Source organism: Electrophorus electricus, chromosome 19, assembly GCF_013358815.1.
Source record: "Electrophorus electricus isolate fEleEle1 chromosome 19, fEleEle1.pri, whole genome shotgun sequence".
NCBI classification, from domain to species: Eukaryota; Metazoa; Chordata; class Actinopteri; order Gymnotiformes; family Gymnotidae; genus Electrophorus; species Electrophorus electricus.
This window is the reverse complement of record NC_049553.1, coordinates 5,506,225-5,529,760: the sequence shown is the minus strand read 5'-3', so window position 1 is coordinate 5,529,760 and position 23,536 is coordinate 5,506,225. Positions and strand designations below refer to the sequence as shown.

Sequence of the window (23,536 nt, the reverse complement as noted above, 5' to 3'; positions counted from 1 at the left end):
AATTCAATCAGCATTTCCTGACATAATTGTCAGGGTTTGGTGAACAGAGATGGAACTGATCACAGGAAAACAGACATAGTTTAATATAAAAGGGATAAAACAAAGACATGGTCACAAAACAAGCACAGGTAAAAATCCAGGTAGCAGAGCCAAAATAGGAGGCAAACAGACAAAAGTTAAAAAAAAATGTGGGAGGCGTGAAAATAATTACCATTCATAACATTGAATAATGTATTGATAATAAGTAATTGACAATAATCCATTCATCATGGTAGGAAATACCAATTTACCAATTATTTTGTTCTTGTTCATTCATAGTAAAGAGTGAGTATGAGGATGAGAGTATGAGGATGCTGACAGGGCAAGAAGAGCAGGTGATATGGAAATGAATGCGAAAAGGAGCAAATATTGATAGTGAAGACCAAGTAATGATGGTAAGGACAAGGTAGTAGTAATAACAATAACAACAACAACAACAACAACAACAAGAAGTACATGGAAATTAAATATGACTAATCAAGAAAAGCCCTAATTTGAAATAATAATAAAAAAAACATTAAGTCCTCCAGAGTGGGGAGTGGTAATTAAAAAACAATTAAATACATAACTAAAAAGAAATGGGGGGAGAATAGATGACTGGAGAGATGAAGAGAAGATAGGCCCAGTGGAGAAGAATGTTCTGTTCATGGCTATGACCTTGGATAAAATCCAGATAAGGGCAATGAATAAACTTTTAGGTTCGTGTGCAATAAAGTGTGACTATTGCACAAATTTCGACAGAAAATTTCAAAACCACCACCACGTACTAAGGAAAAAAATCTATGATTTTACATGTGAGTTAAATATTAATAAATACATGGAGTTTGTCTTTATTTATAGAAAAGAGTGTCATACCTTTAGCAAAACTGTATGGAATATTTTCACAGGTATAAAAAATATTTGTGGACAGTAGAAAATAAAGAGCCATAGATTTTGCTCTAATGCATAATCAGTCTGAATTTGTTCCAATGGAAGAAATGTTCCGTGTGATGTGTTAACTCCATTGGCTTAAGTAAAATGTTTTTGTTTTGAGTAATAATGCTGTTTTAATATAACTGACTTTTCAACAGGAACAAAGGTTGTCTATAAGTTCCATTACAAATGCATAGGCCTAATGAAGGGGAGACTTCTGATGAAATTGTTCCATCATCAGCATTGCCGTACATGCTACAATTACCTGCTCAAATCTGCCATGTTGTTTTTGTGCTAATGCAGATCAATGGTTTTTGGGACTTAATAATATGAATAGCACAACATTGTGTTATTCATTTTGATTGAAGTGAACTTAGTTTGCAAAAACATACAAAATCAATTAGATTTTATATATATACCCTGTCACTGTTCTTATTTTGCCACTGTAGAGGATAGTGGAGTTGATATCAGTAACAGATTAAGAGCACTAACATGCAGGTGCTGTATTTATTCACAGTACCTATACCTGTACAATAATGACTGTGGCTGCTCATGGTTTTAACCATGGTTTACAAATTTCTCTGAGCTTTTGTTAAATTTTTTTTCCCCTTAACATTCTTGTCTTGGTTATTGAATAAAAGAAGGCAAAATAACACAAACTAATGATTTTTTTTTTCATTTAGTGTAATTTGAATTATGACTAATGAACAAATCTGATTTTGATGCAAAACTTCATTTTCAAATGTCATAGCAAGAACAATACATAAATAAAATATTTATGGCACAAGTTAAACATTAAAAAATATGGAGCAGTTTTGGATACTTATATTATCAGTATGATGGAACATTTGTAGACAATAGGAAAAAGGTCAACAAGTTTAATATATTCTGTGCTTTCTATCAAATTAATTGGATTTTAGACAGAAGAAATTTTTCATTTGATGAATAAAACTAAAGTGTGAGCATACAGGTCTCAATTTTACAGCGCAATTATCAATTTCATTCCCATAGTGCATGGATCACTGTGATGATCACTACCATTTTCTGAGAAAAATAATGTGTGCAGGTCATATGCTGTTATTGGTTTACTCCTATAACACACTTTTACCCTATAAAGAAGTGTACATTTGAATGAGTTCATTTAGATACACATTAACCAAGGAGGAAATGTTTAACACCTGTGACATCTGCTGACGTGATAGCAATGAATCTTACTCTGCTCCTTTTTATACATGAAAACATCTGGCATATTTCCAGGTCTTCAAAGTTAGCAGTAGGTAGGTTGTATAGTAGCAGGTTACTGTACCTCACACAGCCAAACCAAACTACAATGCTAATGAAGTCTGCCCTGCACACCGCATTGGGTCTTGCCTTTAGAAGATGCTTAAGATTCCCCAAGAATGGAATGGAATTTAGCGCTGCATTAACTGTATTTCATATATGGACGTTAGAAAGTCTTTATAACTTTATAATGGACTTTAGAAAGTCTTCACTTCATTTACGTGAGATATAATGCACTAAATGGCCTTTGGGGGGCGCCATTTCACAGTCCCGGTGAGGCTTGAGCTCAGACTTCAGACCCTGATGGTTTATCAGATTTCATATCAAGACATCGTCGGTTACATTTTTAATTTCGTGCAAACGTACCTGTCATGGGAAGTTCTGAAAATAGGACGATGTCATAAATACTACTCTAATATGTGGGATACTATAACGAGATATTGTATATTGAGATGTAGAGTTCAGCAGCATCACCGATATATCTACTCACATTATATGATTTATGCACTGGCAGCAAAAAGGTTTATTATGAAAACAAAATTATTATGACGACTATAAATTGAGCTATTTATTTAAAATCTATGAGATTTTCGTCAAAGTTTATGTTACCCTAGTTTAAAAAAAAAAATTGAAATGATCAATACATTAAATAATTTATCATCTCCTAATTTGAGGGCCACCTCGTACTTAATTATCAGTGTTTGAGAGCTTTCTCTGCGCCTTTGCTTGCACATTGTGGCTATCAAACCTGGGGTGGGGTTTACATTCACGAAGGGCGTTGTTTCTAGCGCATGACATCTTTTTTTTTATCCAATCAACAACATCGACGAGGGCCTTTGTGCCTGACACGAACCAATCAACAAGGAGAAAGGCGGCATTTCGCCTCGCTTAGTTTCACTGCTTTGGGAACTAGACCGCTCGAGTAGAAGGAAGTGCATTGCAGGTTAACGTTGAGTGTCCGTGTACATTTATATCGTATACGGATAAAATTACATCATCGCAGACATCAGCTAAGTAAGGTGCTAAGATTTATGCACCGCCCGTCCTAGCTGCATCTGGAGCTGAAGGGGCGTTGGGGTGTGCAGTATAGCTACACTACAGTTGCCTTTGTATTTTTGCCGGGGAACGGAGCAGCGTGGGTTAAGGTGGGCCTTGCCCGGATATCTGACAAGCAAATCAAAACCATTAGCTAGCTAGCTGCTCCTGTCACCTCTACTATACCAACTGCCTAACAAGATAATATATATATAAATACAGCTTATATATATTTGAATACATTTATACAACACCGAAGAGCACTGGACTGAAAGCACCCAAGACAAATGGGTAAGTCTTGCATTTAAAAAAAAAAAAACCCAAAAAACACTGACATGGTGTGTTTTACTCTTAGTCGAGGTTTAGATTCACTTGTTCGGGATGCTCGTCGCTTGAGCGAGAAAGTCGAGCTCGTTTACGCGAACAGCTATCCCAACGCTTTCCTTAGGGATGTGGTGGTCATGTCATCAAGGGAGGAGGAAAGAAAAAAAACCCATCAACTAGCAGTTTAGGTGTTCGTGTCCAGTCTGACAATGTATACTGCAAACAGTTTAATTCGCATGTATTGGAGCATCGTCGCGATTTTCAGAAGAGAGTTTACAGTTCAGAGTCTCTAACGTGTCGTCTCATCTCCATACGGTAGAAATGTTGCTGATGAGGGCATCCACGCACAGTAAGGTAATGCTCGACCCCAAGCAAAATAGCAAGTCACATTGCTCGCGTACACTAGTGTATTGTAAAAATAATCAGTTGTTTTCCTTAGCGGCTAAAAGAACTGCTGATTGCTGTACACCAGTACCATAAAACACAATTTCAAGCACCTTTTAGTGTGTGCTCTATCACATTTTTCGAAAAGATGTGGTCTAATGCTGGACAGCAGTTTGACACAGGGCACTGTTCTGCAGATGTGCAAATATGGAAAGGCTTTAGTGAGTCTGCAGAAAAGAGGTCACAGTCATCTATGCCCCGAATTCACATATGCCCACGCTGGTGTTTCTGATGGAGGGATGCGCTCGTTTCTTTGGAGAACTCGCACACGCCCACGTTGGTGTTTCTGATGGAGGGATGCGCTCAAGTCTTTAGAGATGCAGCTTGTCTGAACAGAACTGCGGGCCTGCTATCGGGGTTGAACCAGTCTCTGTCCACTAAGTCGGGGAAGCTGAAAACGCAGTTAGAACTCTCTTTCACTATGGTCTCAAAGTGGTTTAATATTTCTATCTATCAGTCTGTCTGTCTGTCTTTTATGTTCCCTTCTGTCCCTTTCTGTCACGCAGACATACACACACTCACTTATACACATGGGGCAACCTTTTTATCTTCAAGTTGCTTTAATTTCCTCTAAGGCTGAGGTTTTGTTGCCCTTAAATCACTCATTTATTAAACTTGGCACATGAGACCAGGTGTCATTTCACTGCCTTGCAGTCTGTCACTTGTAGTTTGGGGATCAGGCACTGTCCCTGGGTGACAACTCTGAGACTGAAGGTGTAAATGTTGCCTTGTTAACGAGTTTAGAGTGACTCCCACCTCTCCGTGAGCTCCTTTCTTCTATAAAACCGCATACGTTAACATCAAGGTAATGACAAATGTTTCACCTGTTCTCTAAATTCTTAGCAAAAGAGAACCTTCTGTGTTGCAAAATATGTTAGCCTAGCACACTGCCTCAGTAGATCAAGCTACCAAAAAATCTAATGCAGTTTGTCAGTATTATCTCATTTCAAGACAAATTTAGAATGAACAGTCAAACAGAAAACTCTCCTTAACAACCGCAGACGCTGCTTTAACGTGCACATTTGGCCAAAACAGTACTGAAAATTATCAGCAAGAGCCAAGAGCTGAACACGGTGGTTTATTGCGACTCTTTCTAACAGACCTTTGCTGTCTGACAACAGGTAGTTGGGTCAGTGTGACCCTAACCAAAGGGTTGAATCAGGCCAGGGAAAATGCACTTGACTTGTGTGTATGGTGTTAGTATACCAGTTCCAGAAAGCATGTCAGATGTCCCATGACTGGAAACAAACACCTTTTGTTGATGGAAACATCAACATTATGTATAACCCCACTGAATCGCCACCCATGCTGTCTGACACCTTGTTTCCAGTTCTTGCATCTGGGCCATTAAAAGTCACCACATTCACCTTAGCTGTATGTTCCTATCAGAAGATTAACTGATGGCCTGGTTATTGCTGTGTTTACAAACTTGAATTTTCAAAAACTTGATTGGCAACCATCTTCAGTGTCCAACAATGTTTGTGTGCATCCTTTGAAATTCAGCAAGGCTGTTGTGTTGAACGAGATGTGTTTTATGTTGTCATGGCAGGAGCTCCTTCTAGCTAGTCTGGCAAAGCTAAAACATGCTAATTGTGTGGCTTGTCACAATTTCTTAAGTTTCTTTTTTGCTAGCATTTTTGTTTGTTATGCCAACAAACCTCCTGATAGTATTGCATGATGTAGGTAGTCTATTAATTATTCTGACTGCGACAGACATTAACAGTGTTCAGCTGGTCAGTTTAGTTAGGTTACCTGTGTGTTTGGCTGCTCAGTTCAGTAAGACCACACTAAAGTTACAGTGACACAGAAATATACTGAGCAAGAGCATTTGGATGGTGCAAAGCTGCCCGTAGAACTGGTAAAGGAAAGGTGCTTAAGTAGTTGTGCTGATGAGGAGGTAACGAGAACCACGTGATTGGGATTCAGACGCGGCAGGGCATTGCATTTGTACTGCCGAGGGTGCGGGGAGGGCACGACTGGTTGGCTGATTGATAATAAATATAGTGGGGGAGAATGGACATGACGCATAACGGAGTAATTCTGAACAGGGGAAGGAGTCTGACCAGTAGTAAGCTGCAGATCCACAGTTTCTATTAACATGGAGTTTTGCCTTTTAACTAGCTAAATGTTGTCAGAGGGAAGTGTGTAAGCAGTTAGCTAACTAGCTAGCTAACTAACAGCAAAAACTTCAGTTTGACATTGGCATAGCTGTTGCTTAGCTGCCTCCCTTACAAAAGTTAATGTAAAGGTAATACTTTGCCACTTTGAACAATTTAAATTCCACTGTTTCAAAATGACCTCAACATAAGGCATTATACATTATACAGTGATATAATGTAATAAGAAATAGGTCTTTCCTTGTGGTCATTTTGCATAAACTTTTTATTTATTGAATTTATAGAAAATGTGCTATATCATGACATATCATGATCTGGGTATGAAGTTATCCATATCAGGATATGATGTTTTGGTCATATCGCACAACCCTGTGTAGACTGCCTGTCTGAGTTGAACTGAACTTGAACTCTTCTAGGTTAACTATAATTTATGCTGATTTGTTTCCCCCCCTTTATCTTGTATAATTTAAGTGGTAATGAACAGACTTCTCGTCACATTTGAAGAAAAAAAGGTCTGTGTTGACCAGTGAGTTAATTTTATGTCTGGTGACCAACAAGTTAGTTATGTCTAGATGCTGCATAAGATTCTTCCATATCAAGCCAGAAGTTTAAAAAGTAAAGATTTGTAAGGCTGACACAAATGAGCTGATGCTCGTTTATTTTCATTAGAAAGTGATGCAATGATCCATTTTTCCAGTGTGTTCTCTTCATTTATCTGCCAAGAGTCACCTCCTCACCATATGGCCATGGTCGAATCATTCATTTGTTTATGTATTTAATTATTTAGTCAAGTCTGAGATTTCTTTTATTCAAGAGAGCTAGCCCCTGGTGAGCATGATGCTGCTTCAGTAGACATAACTCAAGGCTTCCAGCCAGGATTTTTCTGTGGAATAAAGCAGTGTGGCAAACCTTTTGAATCAGAGCCCATCCTCTTTAACTGCTGAGTATTCCTGCTGTCCTTATTTCCAAGTAGATTGGTAGAGACCCTTTAATAGGCTCTGTACTTAACATTTACCTGCAATGACTTTCTCTAAAACTGGACTCCAACATTGCCACTGACTTCAGTTCACAAGACCTCAGGTCAAAAGCAGGTTGTTCTAAATTTGCATATCGCCTTAGGATGAAATAGTACAAAGCCTGATTTTTGGAAGTCATCTAAAGATCTCTGTATGGATACTGCCACATCCTATATCACAGAGCACTGTATCAGACAAAGTTCAACAGAACAAGCGGATGTAAAAAAAAACAAACAAAAAAAACAACTCCTTCAGAATCTTTGCATCTTTCAGGGAATTTTATGCGCAATGAAATGGAACGTGTTTGAATTTGTGCTTTTTATGAACTGTACACTGTGCTATATTGTGTTTCCCCAGCAGATAACCTGAGTGAAGCCCTCAAGACACTGAAGCTCTCCTCAGCAGACAGCACCTCGGACAGTGTAGAGAACTGCCTGGACTGCCTGCTGAAAGCCTTGGCCCAAAACAGTAAGCCTGACTGACTCCTTTATTACATCCGCTTTTTTTTCTTATGAGAGTAGCCTGTGCTTTCACTTCACCTGTTTACGTATTTTGTTTTTGAGGATGAGAAGTTAGAAGCAGGATCCATTTTTGGCAATTTGTATGCTGGCGTCAGATCCTGATAAATGATGTCATAATGGACTTTATTAAGCCTTAAGTAATAATTATCTTTTTTGGGGGGAGAGTAGTGGAAGAGAATGCAGAGCCGTAAACTTCTGATAGATTCTGCAGTCTGCTTTATTGCTACGGGGCAGCGGTGTGTTGTAGTCTGTGTGCTGATTTGATGAGTGTAATGGTTGATTGCTCGAGGTATCTAATTGATGTGCAGCTCTTTCTGTGGGCTTGAGCGTTGCTGCTGCAGTGATGCAGAGGACGCTCATAAATTACCGTGAGGCTGCTGGAGTGTGTCTCGGAAGGGGGCGTGGTGTCAGCCCCCTCACTTGCGCATGCTGGCCACACCCACACCCACTGCTGCCCTGTGACTCAGCCCACATACGATTCCTGCCACTACCAAACAGGCCTACATGAAACTAAACAAATCTGCAGTGAACACTAACACTTGTATGAGTGGTCTGAACTCCTACTATAGCAGTGGCCTGAACAATTGAAATATATGGGATATTGAAGAAGAAAAAAAAAAAAATATATATATTTTTTAAATTCAGCAGGCCTTTTAAGCTTCAATTGGGAATATTTTTAAAACATGAAGTAGTCTATAAAAGTCATGTCTAGTTCTAGTGCATTTAAACCCATGCATTCACATAGCCTCGTCTTAGCTGTGTGAGAACAATTTAAATTACCAGATGATAAGGAAATGCAATATACAGAGGAAAATATAGAGGAAATGTGACAAGAAAATTGTGTACCATGGAGGCATGACAAGTATGATGTAGATATACAGTGATCCCTACTGGAGCAGGCTTATTACGTGGTAGGCTACATGCCATATACATTTTCAAACACTCCAAGACATATTTAAGTTAATTTGAGCTGTCACCACCATATTAATATTTTTATTTGTGGATTCTAGGTTATAATTTGAACTACAACAGTGACCTTGCTTATGCTAACAAAATGGTTAATTTACGAAATGGAAGTATAGTTTTTAACTTTTCTGTATTTTGGGGGTTGAGATTTGTAAGCTAGTTTGGGAACACCAAATGTATTCGTGGCATGTAAATGGTTTTCAAACAAGCTCTACTTTTAAAACTATATTTGAAGACCTCGACAGCATTGCAACCACAAAATGCAAACCATTAGTAAATCTCAAGAACAGTTGCTAGCAGTTGCTCCAGCTTACTGAAAAGCCCTAAAACAGTGTGCTATGATAGCCTTACAGGCAGATGACAAAAACCCTACCGTCCAGTTATATTTAGCATCAACACTCTTGGACTTCTGAAAAACAAACCAATAATTAAGCTTGAGCTATAAGGCCATCTTCACAAGGTTTGGCAACCTCAGAATCACCTGTGAAAATATTGCTATAAAAATATGGATGGAAAATTTCATCTATGAGCATCATGGGTCCTTAAAATATGGTCTGTGTTTACCCTGCTGGTATTGTAATTACTAGGAGTTAGCCTTGGGCCAATAAGCCACATTATCCAATATTGCGATAATTTAAATTAAAGCTGATATAAGCTTTTAATAATTTTTATAAGCTGTTTCATGCATCACTGATACATGCCTTTGCCTTTATTTAACCATTTCCTTTGCTAGCATTCTAAATTATATATTTAGTTAAAAATGATTAAGGACAGCCTTTCTGTCTGGCACAAAGCATGCTGGGATACTACATGCAAACATGAAAACTCTGGTGGACAGAAAAAATGGATGAGATTGTTCAGAAGAAGCATGTCAACATGCCAGTTTGGCAATATTTTGGTTTCCCACCAAGCAAACACAGAAAACTTGGTTAGATGTTAACAGTATTACATAAAATAAAAATAAAATCTCTAGAGAAGTACAATGGCTGATGCTCACTGAATTTAAATTACTTATATTTATTTATGGAATCTTGATTGACTTTAATTGCTTTAATTATATTGTGAGTTCAACCAAATTTGCCTGATCATACTGATGAGCGTTATGGAATGACTTTGCGGCTTTTAGACCTTCCAACCCATATTGACTGGATTAGTGTACAGTCTAACGGCAATGATCTGAATTCAGTGGGCAGAGCTTATAGTTTAGAAACATTTTCCTTTATACTTAAATACATTTCAGTTAATTAAGATAGGGAGAGGATACTTAAATGTTAAAATATTGCCAACTTGGTGGTCTTTGTTTTATTTGCCTATGTCCCTATGCCCTAGCTCTCTTCCCAACTGAAACTCTACTATGTAAGTTAGTCTTTTATGTCTCAAAAGTTTTATGGCTGCAGATAATTAGCCGGTGACATTATGTAATCATCATTAAGCATCAGCTTCCTGCAGTTTCAAATTACTGAATACCTCATTGTGTATGTACTGAGCCTTATGGAAATTTGTAGCTTCCATATGTCATTGTTTGAAATACTGAAATTAAAATGGTACATTCTATTGACCCAAATGTTTTCAATAAATTGTGGCATAAAGGAGAGCCAATATAATTGATATCCTTAAATAACATGTATGAAGATTATGCTGCATATTCACATGGATTTGCTCTAAATGCTGTGTTGTTTTTGCCCAATATTAATCCATTCTCACACTTTATTAACAGATGTGGAAGCGAGTGAAAAGATTCAGGAGATGGGTGTTCTTCCTATGATGCCTTCATTATTGGCTATACAGAACTCCTGCACACCAAAAGTAGCCAACATCATAGCAGAATTGGCGAAAAACGGTGAGGCTGCACGATCAGGCTTCACACACACATCATCTTAGTGTTTCATACACTCATACGTCTGCGTTTCTGGATCCTGCTGTTTCATAATCTGTCATGTAGAAGATGAGGATCTGGGCAGTATAGTTCTCAAGATCTTATTTATTTTGATTGTGGTGTACTTTCTAGATCAGGATTTTCACCAAGGATTTTTAAAGCTACTGTAAGCAGTGTTTTCAGAACTTGTCCCAGTTGCTGAAGGAATCCACCACCTCCTAAAAACATCTCATGCACAAAACATGCAGGGAAAATAGCCTCCTCATACAGACATGCTTCTTCATTGATTAATTACACTTAGACCATGTAGAAATTCTTAGTTGCTGATTACATAGCTCAGGACTGACAAAACATGTATATATAGAAATGTTTTGTTCAGAGCATCTATTTTATTGACTGCTGTCAGCATGACAAAGTTAGAAAAACTGCTTATATAATCTTTAATAGCACCAGAATACCTGACAGTTGTAAATTATGGCCTAATATTATTCTTTCATTTATGTAGCACCTTTCTTACATTCAGCGGTGCCTTTTTAAATTCATTAATTATAAAAAAGAGAAATATAATACATTTGAATGCATCTGCTGTCTTTTATATCCCTGTCATCCCTGCCACAGCATACCTTTCTGCTTTCTGCCAGTAAGCAATGCCTGGTCCTCCTGTTGCCAGACAAGATGGAGCTTGGCTGGCTAACAAAAGGAGTGATCTGAAGTGACTGTTTCCCTGGCATTGGCATCCATAGCTTGACCACAGTATTTACTACTTTAATTGTTGCGTGTGAAATGTCTGCACTTCAGAAGGAATCAATATATCAAATATCGAGACACACCGTATGCCATTATTTAATAATATTCTGTCATTTAATAATATGCATTCACATTTATATGATACTGAGATGTGTGATTTGTAAGATAAATGCAATTGGGAAGCGCTTTGTCTTATGCAATCATCACTTTCTACTTGAATAAATAAGAGTCATATTTTGCGACGTCTCTTTAAATTCTGTAGTCTCAGGTCGATGTGAGCCTTCCCTGCTGCTCAGCATGCAGACACAATTGCACTGTTCATGACAGCTTGGCAGGTTAACACTTTTTGGGAGGTCTATTGTTTGTTTGTTTGTTTGTTTTTTGCTCTTTATTGAGGACTTTTTCACTCTAATTGGGATGGAGGTACAGCTGAAAAAATCTAAAGCGTTCCCTATTTTTCTCACCATCTGAAGTCTTTGATACGGTTTCTATGCCCTCATTCAGTTTTTGTGCATTTTTTTAGTCAGAAGAAGAAATTACATGAATAATGACTTTCTTGACAAAAATGTTAACATCCATCAGACAAAACATTATCTATATAAAAGTACCTCCATATTCACCCTAGCCGCTGGATAGCTCTATGTTCAGTTGCTTTATCTTCCACCGTCCTGCCAGCCTGCAAAGACCATAAAGCATCAATTCTGTTGAGTCAGTGCTCCACCTCACTCAGTGCTTTTAGGGTAATTATACAAGCATTTCTTTAAATCATGCCTTAACAAGTGCATGAGATGAGATGTTGGAAAAGAATGGAGTTTTTGCGTAAGGTAAAAAGGCTTAAAATAATGAATGGGCTTTTAGCAGCATGCAGGGCAAGCTAATGGCAATAGCACACAGTTTTGGCAGGATTTTGTCAGTCTCCCACTGACATGCATCTAGCTGAATTCTGTTGTATATTTGCTCCACCCATGAGAGACATTAGTACTTCAGGGACATTGGTGTTCTTAGGGAATGAGGACTTTTTCAAAGGTGCTATAATTGGTGTCCCATTTTGAAGGTACTTGAAATCTGCCCAACAAATGTGACCTTATTTTCAAAGAACACGGATGCACCAGATACACACACACACACACACACACACACACACACACACAACTACTCAGCTGTAAGCTGGCTGTTTGTCTTTAGAGCTTGTAGGCCATCTGTCACTAATAAATATCTTAGGAAATGATTGCTCAAATATAGTGTAGTGCCTGAATATATATATCTGGAATTTCAAATTATAAGTGAAACGTGAGCTAAATCAGTTTCTAAACATCTGTAAGACTTTGCATTTAACAGCACATTTGATGTTTTCATGGATGTGGATTCCTTCATCAGGAAATGAGGAAAGTTCAGAGATGAGCAGCGAATTGTCTTCAAACGTCCAGTCACCTTAACATACTTCCATTAGACAGTTCAATCATCTGGATGACGGGAGACCTTCATAATAAATCTGAAAGGTTTGCGCTTCTCCCTCAGAGTTTATGCGGAGTCCCTGTGTGGAGGCAGGGCTAATTCCCCCTCTGGTGCAGCTGCTCAACTGCAAAGACCAGGAGGTGCTGCTTCAGACGGGTCGAGCCCTGGGCAACATCTGCTATGACAGCCGTAAGTACCCCTCCCCCCTACACCTGTCCCATTTCTTGCTGGCCGGTCTGTAAGGAGCCATTTTAGAATCTAAAGGCAAATATAAAGAGGATCACTGGAGGCACAAGTCAGTGACACAGCCGTTTCGTTTGATGGCGCTGGAAGTGCAGCAGACACTGCTGGCTTTTTATGACTCATTAGAGTCTGTCTTTTAGACGCACAGCAAATAACTTCTTTCCCACTCATTTTACCTCGTCTTAATTGCTTTGTTACTATGAAGTACCTAATGGATGTGAGTTGATATGTGAATTCAGGCAATGTCTGCTTACTGCTTATTACTTCTTTAGATCTCTGCTTACTGCTCTCTTTAACTAATTTTCATCATTCTTTGCTTGGTAAACAGGCCGGTGCCTTTATGATAACTTGTATGTTTAGTTAATGCGTATTAACAAGGTGGAAGTACTATACTATACTTGGTGCATCCTTGATTGCGTGTTTCATGGTAGTGTAAAGTAGTGATGAAAATGGTGTTTGGTTGGAGAAAAGAGGAGAAATATGTTTTGGCTAAGTCACAGGAAATTTCAAGTCCATTCTGCCCTAGAATGTCTGCATGGAAATGTAATGTAGCCCACCCACGAATGGGAAGACTGGAAAACGCAACCAGTCATCCAGCTCTACTCAACACATACCTCTGTTGTCCCTTAGTCCCCTGAACAACCAGCAGTAAAACTTGTGATTCATTTCTCCATGTAGTTTCAGCTGAGCTAAATTTGCTCTTGACCATTAGACCCAATTAGCCCAAATGTAAGACCAGTTATGTGGTCATTACCAAACAGTAAGGCAGGCAGCTGCTCCTGTCTCTGTGAGAAGGAGTCAGCTGGTGTCCTACGCTGTGGTGTGCTGAGTGATGGGGAAGTTGAACTGTTGCCCATCTGAGAGGGACCCTGAGACAATGCCAACACTTGTCAATCGCAGAGTCAGCCAGCCCACTCCAGGGCTTTGTTGAACCGAAAAGCCCAGCTGAGTTTAATCTTTGCCAGCGTCTAAGGCTGCTGAATCTCCTTAACCAGAAATTCTACATGCATGTCCTTCTTCCAGGAATTACATTACAGTATTTGTACCCTCTACTCTTACCCTTAGCTGTTCCTTTGAAGGACTGAAAGGATTAATAAGCTTCAAGGCTTTTTTTCATAGCAGAAGACTGACAGAACTAATACTTGCTCTTTGGAACACAATCAGAGAGCCTAACTAGCTATTCCTCATTCCCTTTTCTTCATGATTCATGAGCTCTGTTGGCATGGGGGTTGTGACTAGTGGGCAGCAGTCCTAGACACTGTGTGGGCATGGGTTAGTGAAACCTGGAGCATTGTTCATGCCAAATGGAGTGACTCACAGCTCTCATGCAGCCACAGCTATGTACAAGAGAGATTTAGTCAGTACTGGTTTATACAGTAATGCACTTTACTTAAATGTGGATATATAATGCTCAGACCTTTAAGCAGGGTATGAGAGGTGTGGCTGATCAGTATAGTGTTTGTAAGTCATCGCAGTGCCATAGCATTACTGACATGGCAGGAAGCTGCACTCACCAGTGTGTGTGTGTGTGTGTGTGTGTGTGTGTGTGTGTGTGTGTGTGTGTGTGTGGATCTTGCAAAGCTTGTCATAATCAGTATACATAGCAATATATCTGTGATGTAGTATTTTGTACATATTGTGTATTCCTAATAAAGAAATTGTATTTCTTTGGGACTTTTAAAGCAAGAATAATATCAGAGAATTAAAAATGCCACATTTTCTAAATTTTCTAAACCTGGCCATATATGTCCTTCCTTAAGTAATGATCATAAGATGCATTCATGTGCTAACATAATTTCCATCAATTACATCAATCAGTGGCTTGATTATGTAAGGCACAAATGTGTGGCCATGCTGTTGTTTCTTAATGTTGTCATTGGAATGGGGTAAAATACCACAAATACCATATGATAGGATAAAGAAATAATATTGGTATTGTGTTTCGATACTACCAAATCTGAATATCCAAATATCCAGCTCCAATCTTACAAATTTCGGCATATATACATTGTATTTCAATAGACTTTAAGCTAGAAGAGACGTTTTTGAACACATGCCACTTAATAGTACAGTTCACTCTAATGTATTATTTTGTGTGCTATTTAAGTGTTGCCTGTATAATGGCCTTGGCAATTACTGTAACATGCCTGAAACATTGGCAGATGTTGGACAGCTTGGTTTACTAAAGTCTTGGCTCAAAAAGAGGGTGTTCTCTCAAGAACAGAGCTTTTGCAGTGTATGGGTTTTTTGATACCATCCAACCCTCATGGTATTTACAGTGGGAACAGCCTAAAAACCCACATCTGTGAGTGCTAGTACAGTGACGAGTAATAACCAAAGGTGGGGCAGCTCAATCTGTTACATGGCCCTTTGCCTTGTAAGGTAATGTTCACGGAAAGGCTTGTAATACCTGTGCAGTGCAGAAGTAGTGACAAAAGTTCTGTAAGGTATTTTTACCCCAGGCAAGGCCTGGACAGCAGTGCCAATGTCTGACCAAGCCGCAAGGATGTGCTTTCAGTAGCTACAGCTGATTGTATATGCAGCAGACCACTCTCCTCATGCACAGACTTAGATTTTAGGTTTTACCAATTCAGCCCATGAACTGATGCTTTCTGTCTGCAGCCAGTAAGATAAAGAAGGAATTTTTGCAATGGAAGATGAGTCTATGACGTACTTGACTATTACAAAGAAGCCATTTAATAACCTTAGCAGGTTTCTCCTAGTCTAATGACCATAGCTTCAAGGATATGCGTGTTTGCGTGCATGTGAATGTGTTTGCGTGAGTGTATTTGTGTGTGCTTGTGTGTGCGTGCGCGCACAAGTGCGTGTACATGCATTTGTGAATGAGTAACACAGAACAGTAAATAAACCTTATGTTTCTGTGATTCAATACATCAGTTTCTGCCCAAAGTAGTTAGTAGTGTAATAGAATAGTGTGTGGGCCTTTTTAGTTGTGTGGGTTGTGTAAGCCTAGCCCCAAATAACACCATATGTGACTCAAATTAATAAACCATTTGGCATTTGTCCATTTTTGTTTCTGACCCCAGATTGTTTTATTTGGACCAAAGAAGTTTTTGTCCTCCATAAACTAATTTAGGTTTAAATTAGTGTCTCTAAAGGCTGTTGATGCTCATCAGGCAACAGTGTCCAAAGCCCTACAGTAGCCCAGCTCTTCTACTGCCGATACTTTGTACTGATCCCAGTGACATACAGAAACTGAGTCCAAAGTGCAGCTCTGCCATGGTGCATCTCATCTTGCCAGTACTCTAATTCGCCTACTCCATTCTGGAAGCTGCACAGGGAGCCCAGTCTCTGGCAGACCTTTTTCCCTGCTCAGATGTGATTTGGCCACCCCCCCCCCCCCCCACTTTTCTCTCCCAGCTGGTTTGATGGTGGCGAATGATGCAGGTGGCCAGCCTGATGCCTGAGCACATCCACAGAATCATCAACCACACTTTGTTATAACAATCATCCCTGTTTTTAAATTGTTTACATTTTTTTCTAAGAAGAAGGCTTTTATTTTTTCGGTGGACTGATGCTTTAATTGGCAGTGTGCCACTGCACACCACTGTGCAGCCTCAGTCTGTCACCGCTTAGGTAGCTGTCAGCCTTGCATATTATGCACTTGGGTAAATCCCAATTCAGCGTGTTGTAAAATGCATTTGATTTATGTGCTCCCCCCACCCCCCACCGTCTTTGACTTGGCCAGCTTGCCCCAGGGTCTGTTTGCCCTGCTGCTGATGTGCTGCTGGTGCTCTAGCTTTGAGTCATGGAGAAAAAGAGTCATTTCCATTCACTAGCAGAGGAGAGGCGGTATAAGAGAAGAGAGGAGGGGAGAGGTGGTGTGGAATGAAGGAGACTGGGCAGGAGCAGAAAGGAGCACAGGTGCAGCTATGTTGATATGATTCATATGACCAGCTGTCTAATAGCCATATTCCCTGGAATTGTCATGTTCCCTGGGAGAGAACGTATTTAGAAAGGTTTGTGAAGCCATGATTTTTCTCCCTCATTTTATTTAATACGGTAAGCATTAGTGTGCCTCAGTGTATTAGTTACTTACTGTAACACGCTAAGGTCTACGTTTAGAGTTGCAGACATTTGTATTATTATTAACTCACAATTTGTAACCTGCATGTGCTTATTCAGCCCCTCTTCACACTCCTAATATTGTACTTTGTCTGGAATTCAGTTCTGCCAAGAGAGACTCCAGGTGTTCTTTCACACACCTGGGCATGCCTAAGTGTTGCATTGTGGCCCATCGTTTGTTCATTAGGTCATTTCACCCTGACAGGAGCCAGCCAAGTCTGAGAGACACAGAAAAGCTCCACAACCAGGCAGAAGGAACTGGATGTTCTGCAGATAGAAATTTGTGTTCAATTTTCTGTTATTTTTTAAACTACTTCTTTACAATGTTTTTTTTTTTTTTTTTTTTTTATTTACCCCTCAAACTAGCCATATCTTTACCAGCAGTCGTCTGGTAGATATGGTAGATATGATCTCTTGATCTATTGATTATCCATATGGTTTATATATTATTATGATTATTATGATTATTATTATTATTATATCCCAATGTCTCATTGTGTGTGATTTTAGTTGCTTTAATGCCTCCCTTTCTTCTTTCCTGTCACTTATGATTTACAGGTTGTTATTCTTTTTGTGCCCTTTGTTGTCTTGTTTATTGTTTATTCTTTTTTACGTGACCTCTTTGTTTTGCAGATGAGGGCAGAAGTGCAGTTGACGAGGCGGGCGGGGCACAGATAGTAGCAGAGCACATTAAGGCTCTGGCCCCTAACACTGACTCGGCCACTGGGAAGCTCTTGACTGTCTTTTGTGGCATGCTGATGAACTATAGCAATGATAATGGTAATGACCTTCCCTCAACAGGGAACAAAAATATAGTTTGGATGGTTCCCTACAGATGTATCCTGAGATGCTCAACAAACTGCCAATGATGCATTAGGCTAGTTGGAGCTACTGGTATTTCATTGTGCCAGTTAGAGGCTTGGATTATGAGCCTATGGATATTTGATTTTGTTTGTATTGTTTCATACGCTGTCACATGTAGGGTGACAGGTTGTTGAGCACCAATGCTAAAATCTCTAGGGGACGATCCAAATCAAAATATGTGGTGATGAACTTGCTTTTAACAATTCTGGGTCACTAATGCCTTTCTTAATGCGCTCTTTATTCAGTCTGCGGGAAACGTCCTGCATACTGTTAGTAAAGCAGGAGTGACATTACCTAAATTGGACATGACATCCTGAAAAAAAAAAGAAATATAAAAATATTTCCTTTTCCCTACACAACTTGTTCACCAACTTATTCATTTGACTTCATATATTGGCTTTAAAGAAATATTCTCTAAGATTTTAAAACTGACATTTACAGATAGTAATTAAAAGCACACCTCTTGAGATCATTCAGCATCATCACACTTATCGCAGCTTGACAACTTTGAATTGGGGCTGAACTGTAAGCGTCATGCTCAGGATATTAGTTCATTTCACTGGTGTCTGAATCTCAATTTAGTGTACTAAAGCTTCTATTTCTTCTTCTGGTTTTGTGCAAATGTAACCAGCTGCACATTTTAGCAGCAAATGTCTGTGGACCTGTTATTGTTAATACGTGGAAAATGTCAAACATGCAATATAAATTTTACCTCGATTAGGTTGTGCCGTAGATCCATGCATAACCTTCACTGACTGGTGTGGAAACGTTTATAAATGACGGGATTATAAAAAAAAGTTTGCTTTAATGCAAACTATATAACAAGAACCTAGTATACCATGGAGAGATGACAAGCGAATATATGTTTTAAAAAAAAGTGGCTATTACTCATGCCATTTGTAAATTGCATGGCACTTTTAAGTTAATTTATCACTGATATACATTTATTACTATTAATACATGAATGCTAACACTAACATTGTGGCTAATTATTAAATGTTCATAATAGTATTAATGCACCAACAAGCATTTGAAGGCTATAAAAGGTGAACAAACAGGGTGATTTAAATCTTACAGAATGCAACTTTAAATGAAATTCGCTTACATTTTCTTGGTCTTGCGTGAAGTGGGTGTGGTGGAGGGAAGATGACTGAGAATGTGTGCTGTTTAGAAGGTGCCATGACTAAGGACCTCGGTCCTTAGGCAACCCTAGTGCTATGGTCCTGCCCACACAGACCTTGAGGCTCAAGTAGGGTGTTTGTCTTTTTAGAGCTAGCCTCAATTCTCCACACAGGATTGTTTAGTATTTAGATGCCAGATGTGGTGGTAGTGCATCTGGCCAGGGAACATAGCCATGATTGACGAGGTCATGGATTTGATCCCATCTGGTGGCTGCTGCCACTGAGCCTGTGAACAGCTAACCCTAAGATGTTGCTCTAGATCTTGCCCTTCAGTTCTTTCAGGTAAATGTTTTGTATGCTAAATTCAAACCACCAGCTGTCCATGTAGGTGTTATTGATTGTCCTTGCTGTTTTAGTTTGCTGCTTTAGGATTAATGTTCTGCACAATTTGTGTTTTGTTTAATGGTAATGAGTGATTACAGGTACTTAAATACTGCAAAGTAATGTAGCTCTTGGAAAGCCTGATTCTGTTTATTTATATTTATTATATAAAAGTACTTTTTTCACTTGAGTCCAACAGTAAAAGGTAATCCAGGTGGATCGGCCAAAGTTTTTGTCTTGCATTGTGCAGAAACCTCAGTATTTTCAGTAATATCCAGAGAGAATTCACACAGAGTATTTACTTCTGTGCTCCAGTGTTGCATAATCAGTGGTCAAACCGAGCTCCATTTCATCTCTTGCTGGCTGGGCATGACATGGTAATTAAGTCTCACTATATTACCTCTGGTGTCTTGTGGCTTTGTCCAGGGCAGCTAAATTGGAATCGCACCTTTTCGTTTCTTCTTGCTGTTTGAAATTATCTAGTGAAATGAGAATTTAATTGAAAAGTGCACAAGCCACTTGTTACTTAATATGTCCACTCCACATTCGCACTGTGCTTTTGCCAGTCTGTGCCTCTGTCTGTGTGTCTCTTTCTGTCTGCATGGTGTAATTCTCTGGTCTTTAGTCTTCTGAGGTGAATATGTGCAATAAGAAAATCCAACTTTAAAGCAAGCATATTCTCAAGTAAGTAAATTGGACCGGTATTTCACCTAGGCAAGCATTCTTTACTGACAACAAATCAGCCTTGTTATCCATAGGAATTTAATACTAAAACAGTTATGTTTAACTGTTTTTCTTGTTTAAAGCTCTTACAAGTTTAATATATTTGTTTTCTTAATTCTTCCTGAAGATATTCTAGAAGTACCCTGGCCATTTAATATTTTTTATGCTTTATAAGCATTATATTGGCATTAACAACATGTTATGCTGCTTAAGAATGCAGTACCTATATTAACTGCATTACTTGAACATGCCTTAATGCTGTTCTTATCATTACTATTGAAATCATGAGGCTTGAACATTCTTTGACAACTTTACACCATTATTTTGTGGAATATAGCTGATAATTGATGGTTACATAGGCAAAATTACCATGACCATTTCATTTCATTTCTTTTCATTTTATTTCATTAAAGTGTGTAAATTCTTTGTGCTAAACCAGCCTACCAAATGCTTTTCTCATAGTTGATTTAAGAGACCCTGACAATAGTGAAAGTCAGTAGCCATGTCCCTGGTCTTATGCAGGCTTTTTTATTATGCAGCATTGATACGTTTGCAATTGCACAGTGTAAATGAGTAAGTGCTGGTAAACTGTCGCTGTGGCAGGTATAGCTCTCATTAATAAGGCTCCAGAGCTGCAGAAGCCTACCAGCCAGATCAAGGCCAAATGGAAGCAGAAAAAGTTGCTTCTTGCCTTGGAAATATCTGCACATTTCCCACCTGAACAGGTGAGGCTGGAGTGTGGCAGGCATGGTTTTAGAAGAGAATTTCTCAGTGCCTAGTTCATAATTTGAAAAACAGGCAGACAGTCTGTATTTTTTCTGAGGTCATTATATTAAAACTCTGTTTCTTGGCAGCCTTTGATATGAGCACTAATAAATACTAGTAAATGTTCCTTTAGAGATGTGAAATCGTGGTTAAATGTTTCCTGCTCACCCTCTTTCGACAGGTTTTCTTCCCTCTGCAAAGGCTGTTAATTACCATTGACGTAGCTGCCTCAATAGCATCCTCTCTGTAAAAGTCGGAAATAAGTGGGCAGATGAAAGCATACAGCTAAGTTACAACTCAAGGCTGTTTAAAAAGAGACTGTCACTCAATGTTTGTGCACAGATCTGCTGAGTGATATTTACTTTGCATGCAAACAGAGCCCTGAAGACAAATCATCTCTCATCTTCAGGATTCTAAGCTAGCCCCGTATCCTTAGTGTGGATGGCCAGGGTGCTGCGCAGGGGGTGCCTAATGTTTTTTGACAACCATAGTTGTCAGTCACACATCATCTTTCCATCTTTCCTTATTGGTCCCATTTGTTTGTTACCCTGCTTTTCTTTCCATGCTACACTCCATATTTTAAAGCTTCTATGTCAGAAAGTTTCCATACATCAGCTTCTTCTCGTTCTCCTCCATTTGTTTTTGTGTGCCTTTGTCTCGCTCCTCTTTTTACTTTTCCCTCTTGGCTTACCTCCTTTTTCCCTCCTTCCCAGTGTCTTTCTATCTGGGTCCATGAGCATACATTATTCAGTGCTGGCAGTGCGCTAGAAGATTCTTTCAGCCTTTAGAACCCTTTTGCTACAATACAGACAGGTGTTGGATATCAGCTTGCTGATAATGTAATGAAAACAAAGGTGACAAGGTTACCCATATTGCAGCAGCAAGAGATGCACTTATCCAGATACCGTTGCCAAAATGTGTGTTATTCCCAAGTAAAAAAAAAAAAAAGAAGAAGCTAGATCCGATGTTTTTTCGTCACCATTCAGATGTATGTAAAACTGTTCTTAATGTGAGAGGTTTCAGATAGAAAAGATGATTTTACACACCGCTTACCTGTCACACATATCAGTCAAGAGTGAATTCACAGTGGCATGTGCATAAAAGATGCTGGATTCAGATATGTTAATTGTTTTATCAGTAGCGTGTGTATACTAGGCTACATGTATTTCAAATGTAGCTATCTGCTAATCAAGCAACACCCACCTCAAACCATAACTGCCAAATGCCAATGCTAGATACGGCATCCTTCATTTAGCGGGTTTAGCACCCGCAGCTATACTGACACAGAGATAATGGCTGAGGCACATCTACTTCACTGACTGCACCTCCATGTTGGTGCACTGGTGCGACCGATCGCTCGTGATGATACCGCATGTCTCATCTCTTTGCGTCCCCAGACACACTGCAGGCCCAGCTGATCAGCATGGGGGTGATCCCCACTCTGGTGCAGCTTCTCGGGGTCCACTCCCAGAATACGGCCCTCACAGAAATGTGCCTCATTGCCTTCGGAAACCTGGCAGAACTGGGTAAGTTGCCGACAGGCTCGTCACTCACCGCAGCTCCCGGTCTTCTCTGTTGCTGTCGGCAGGCTTGGGTAATGCCTGGTTTCGTTTACAGAGGGGCGGGGAGTTATTTCGAAAAACAGGGCCTAGAACCATGCAGGTCATTTGTTCAGAGGAAGCTGTACACGTTTGCTCAATTGTGGCAGGTCTGTCAGGAGCCATGCCTGTTCCCGCGCAGCTTTTTTGTCAGCTGTGTTCAATGACCAGAACTTGAGCATGTCAGTAAAATTTAGATTTAGTGTTGGCCACTGTTGCCTATGTTTAGTTTTTACTAATAACTTTCAATGTATTAATAAGAAGGTTCAGGTGGTATAGGGGTTTTAGTTCTGTGAAAAATTTTCCATAATTTAAAACATTTTTTAACATATAACAAAGATGGATATATGGATTTCATGGAATTGTCCTTGCTGCTGGTAGAGTGAGAAACTGGTACTGATGTACCCTTCCTGAAAACAGTTACTGCTGTAGCTGTGTAGCTGCTGTGCTTCTCCCAGAGTGGGGACGAGGTGTTAAGTTACTGTCCATTGTGAGAGAGAAAGTTGTCATTTTGTTGCCTAACGATGCTCAAGTGGGAGCCCAGCGTTGCTCAGCAGAGCAGTGTTGCCTGGGGATAGCAGTCTGCTGCTTTCCTGCTGGAGATTAGGGCAGTAGCTTCATGCAAGAACACTTTCATATTGCTATCTCAGATCCCTCGAGCTTCTTTCATAAAGTCTGTAAATAAATCTTTGACATGTCAGATTTGGAATATGCTTGCAACATCAGACATTTGTTGTCACTGATCCAAACAGACACAGGTCATAAGAATTTTGACCACCCAAAAATGCCGTAGTAGTATAGTTGCTTTGCTCCTATTGTCCGTGATTAAAGATGAACTAAAACTGTCTAGTAGTTAATAAACACCTGGTAAAAACGTCAGTGTGTAGTCTGCCGTGTCACTGCGTAACGCCTCAGGCTTTTGGAAGACAGATGACTATTGCTGCAGTTTAGATTGCCATGGGTTGTCATTTTTGAAATCTGTATCTCTGTAACTTGACAATTCGTATAGTGGTATAAAAAGT

At 39.4% G+C, this 23,536-nt stretch overlaps 1 protein-coding gene across 4 annotated transcripts in view; it reads left to right on the top strand.

The window, feature by feature from the left end:
- Window positions 1-3,146: 3,146 nt before the first annotated feature.
- Window positions 3,147-23,536, top strand: part of rap1gds1 (RAP1, GTP-GDP dissociation stimulator 1) — a 32,815-nt gene continuing 12,425 nt past the window's right edge. Inside the window, exons 1-6 of one of the 4 annotated variants that reach the window (XM_035519942.1) lie at window positions 3,147-3,558; window positions 7,529-7,636; window positions 10,373-10,495; window positions 12,797-12,922; window positions 17,696-17,842; window positions 22,314-22,442. In XM_035519942.1, coding sequence (XP_035375835.1) covers window positions 3,555-3,558; window positions 7,529-7,636; window positions 10,373-10,495; window positions 12,797-12,922; window positions 17,696-17,842; window positions 22,314-22,442 — 637 coding nt within the window. In that variant the 5' untranslated portion in view covers window positions 3,147-3,554. Of the gene's footprint in view, window positions 3,559-3,836; window positions 3,946-7,525; window positions 7,637-10,372; window positions 10,496-12,796; window positions 12,923-17,695; window positions 17,843-22,313; window positions 22,443-23,536 lie in introns of those variants that run through there. The other 3 variants (XM_035519941.1, XM_035519943.1, XM_035519944.1) reach the window with 3 other exon arrangements.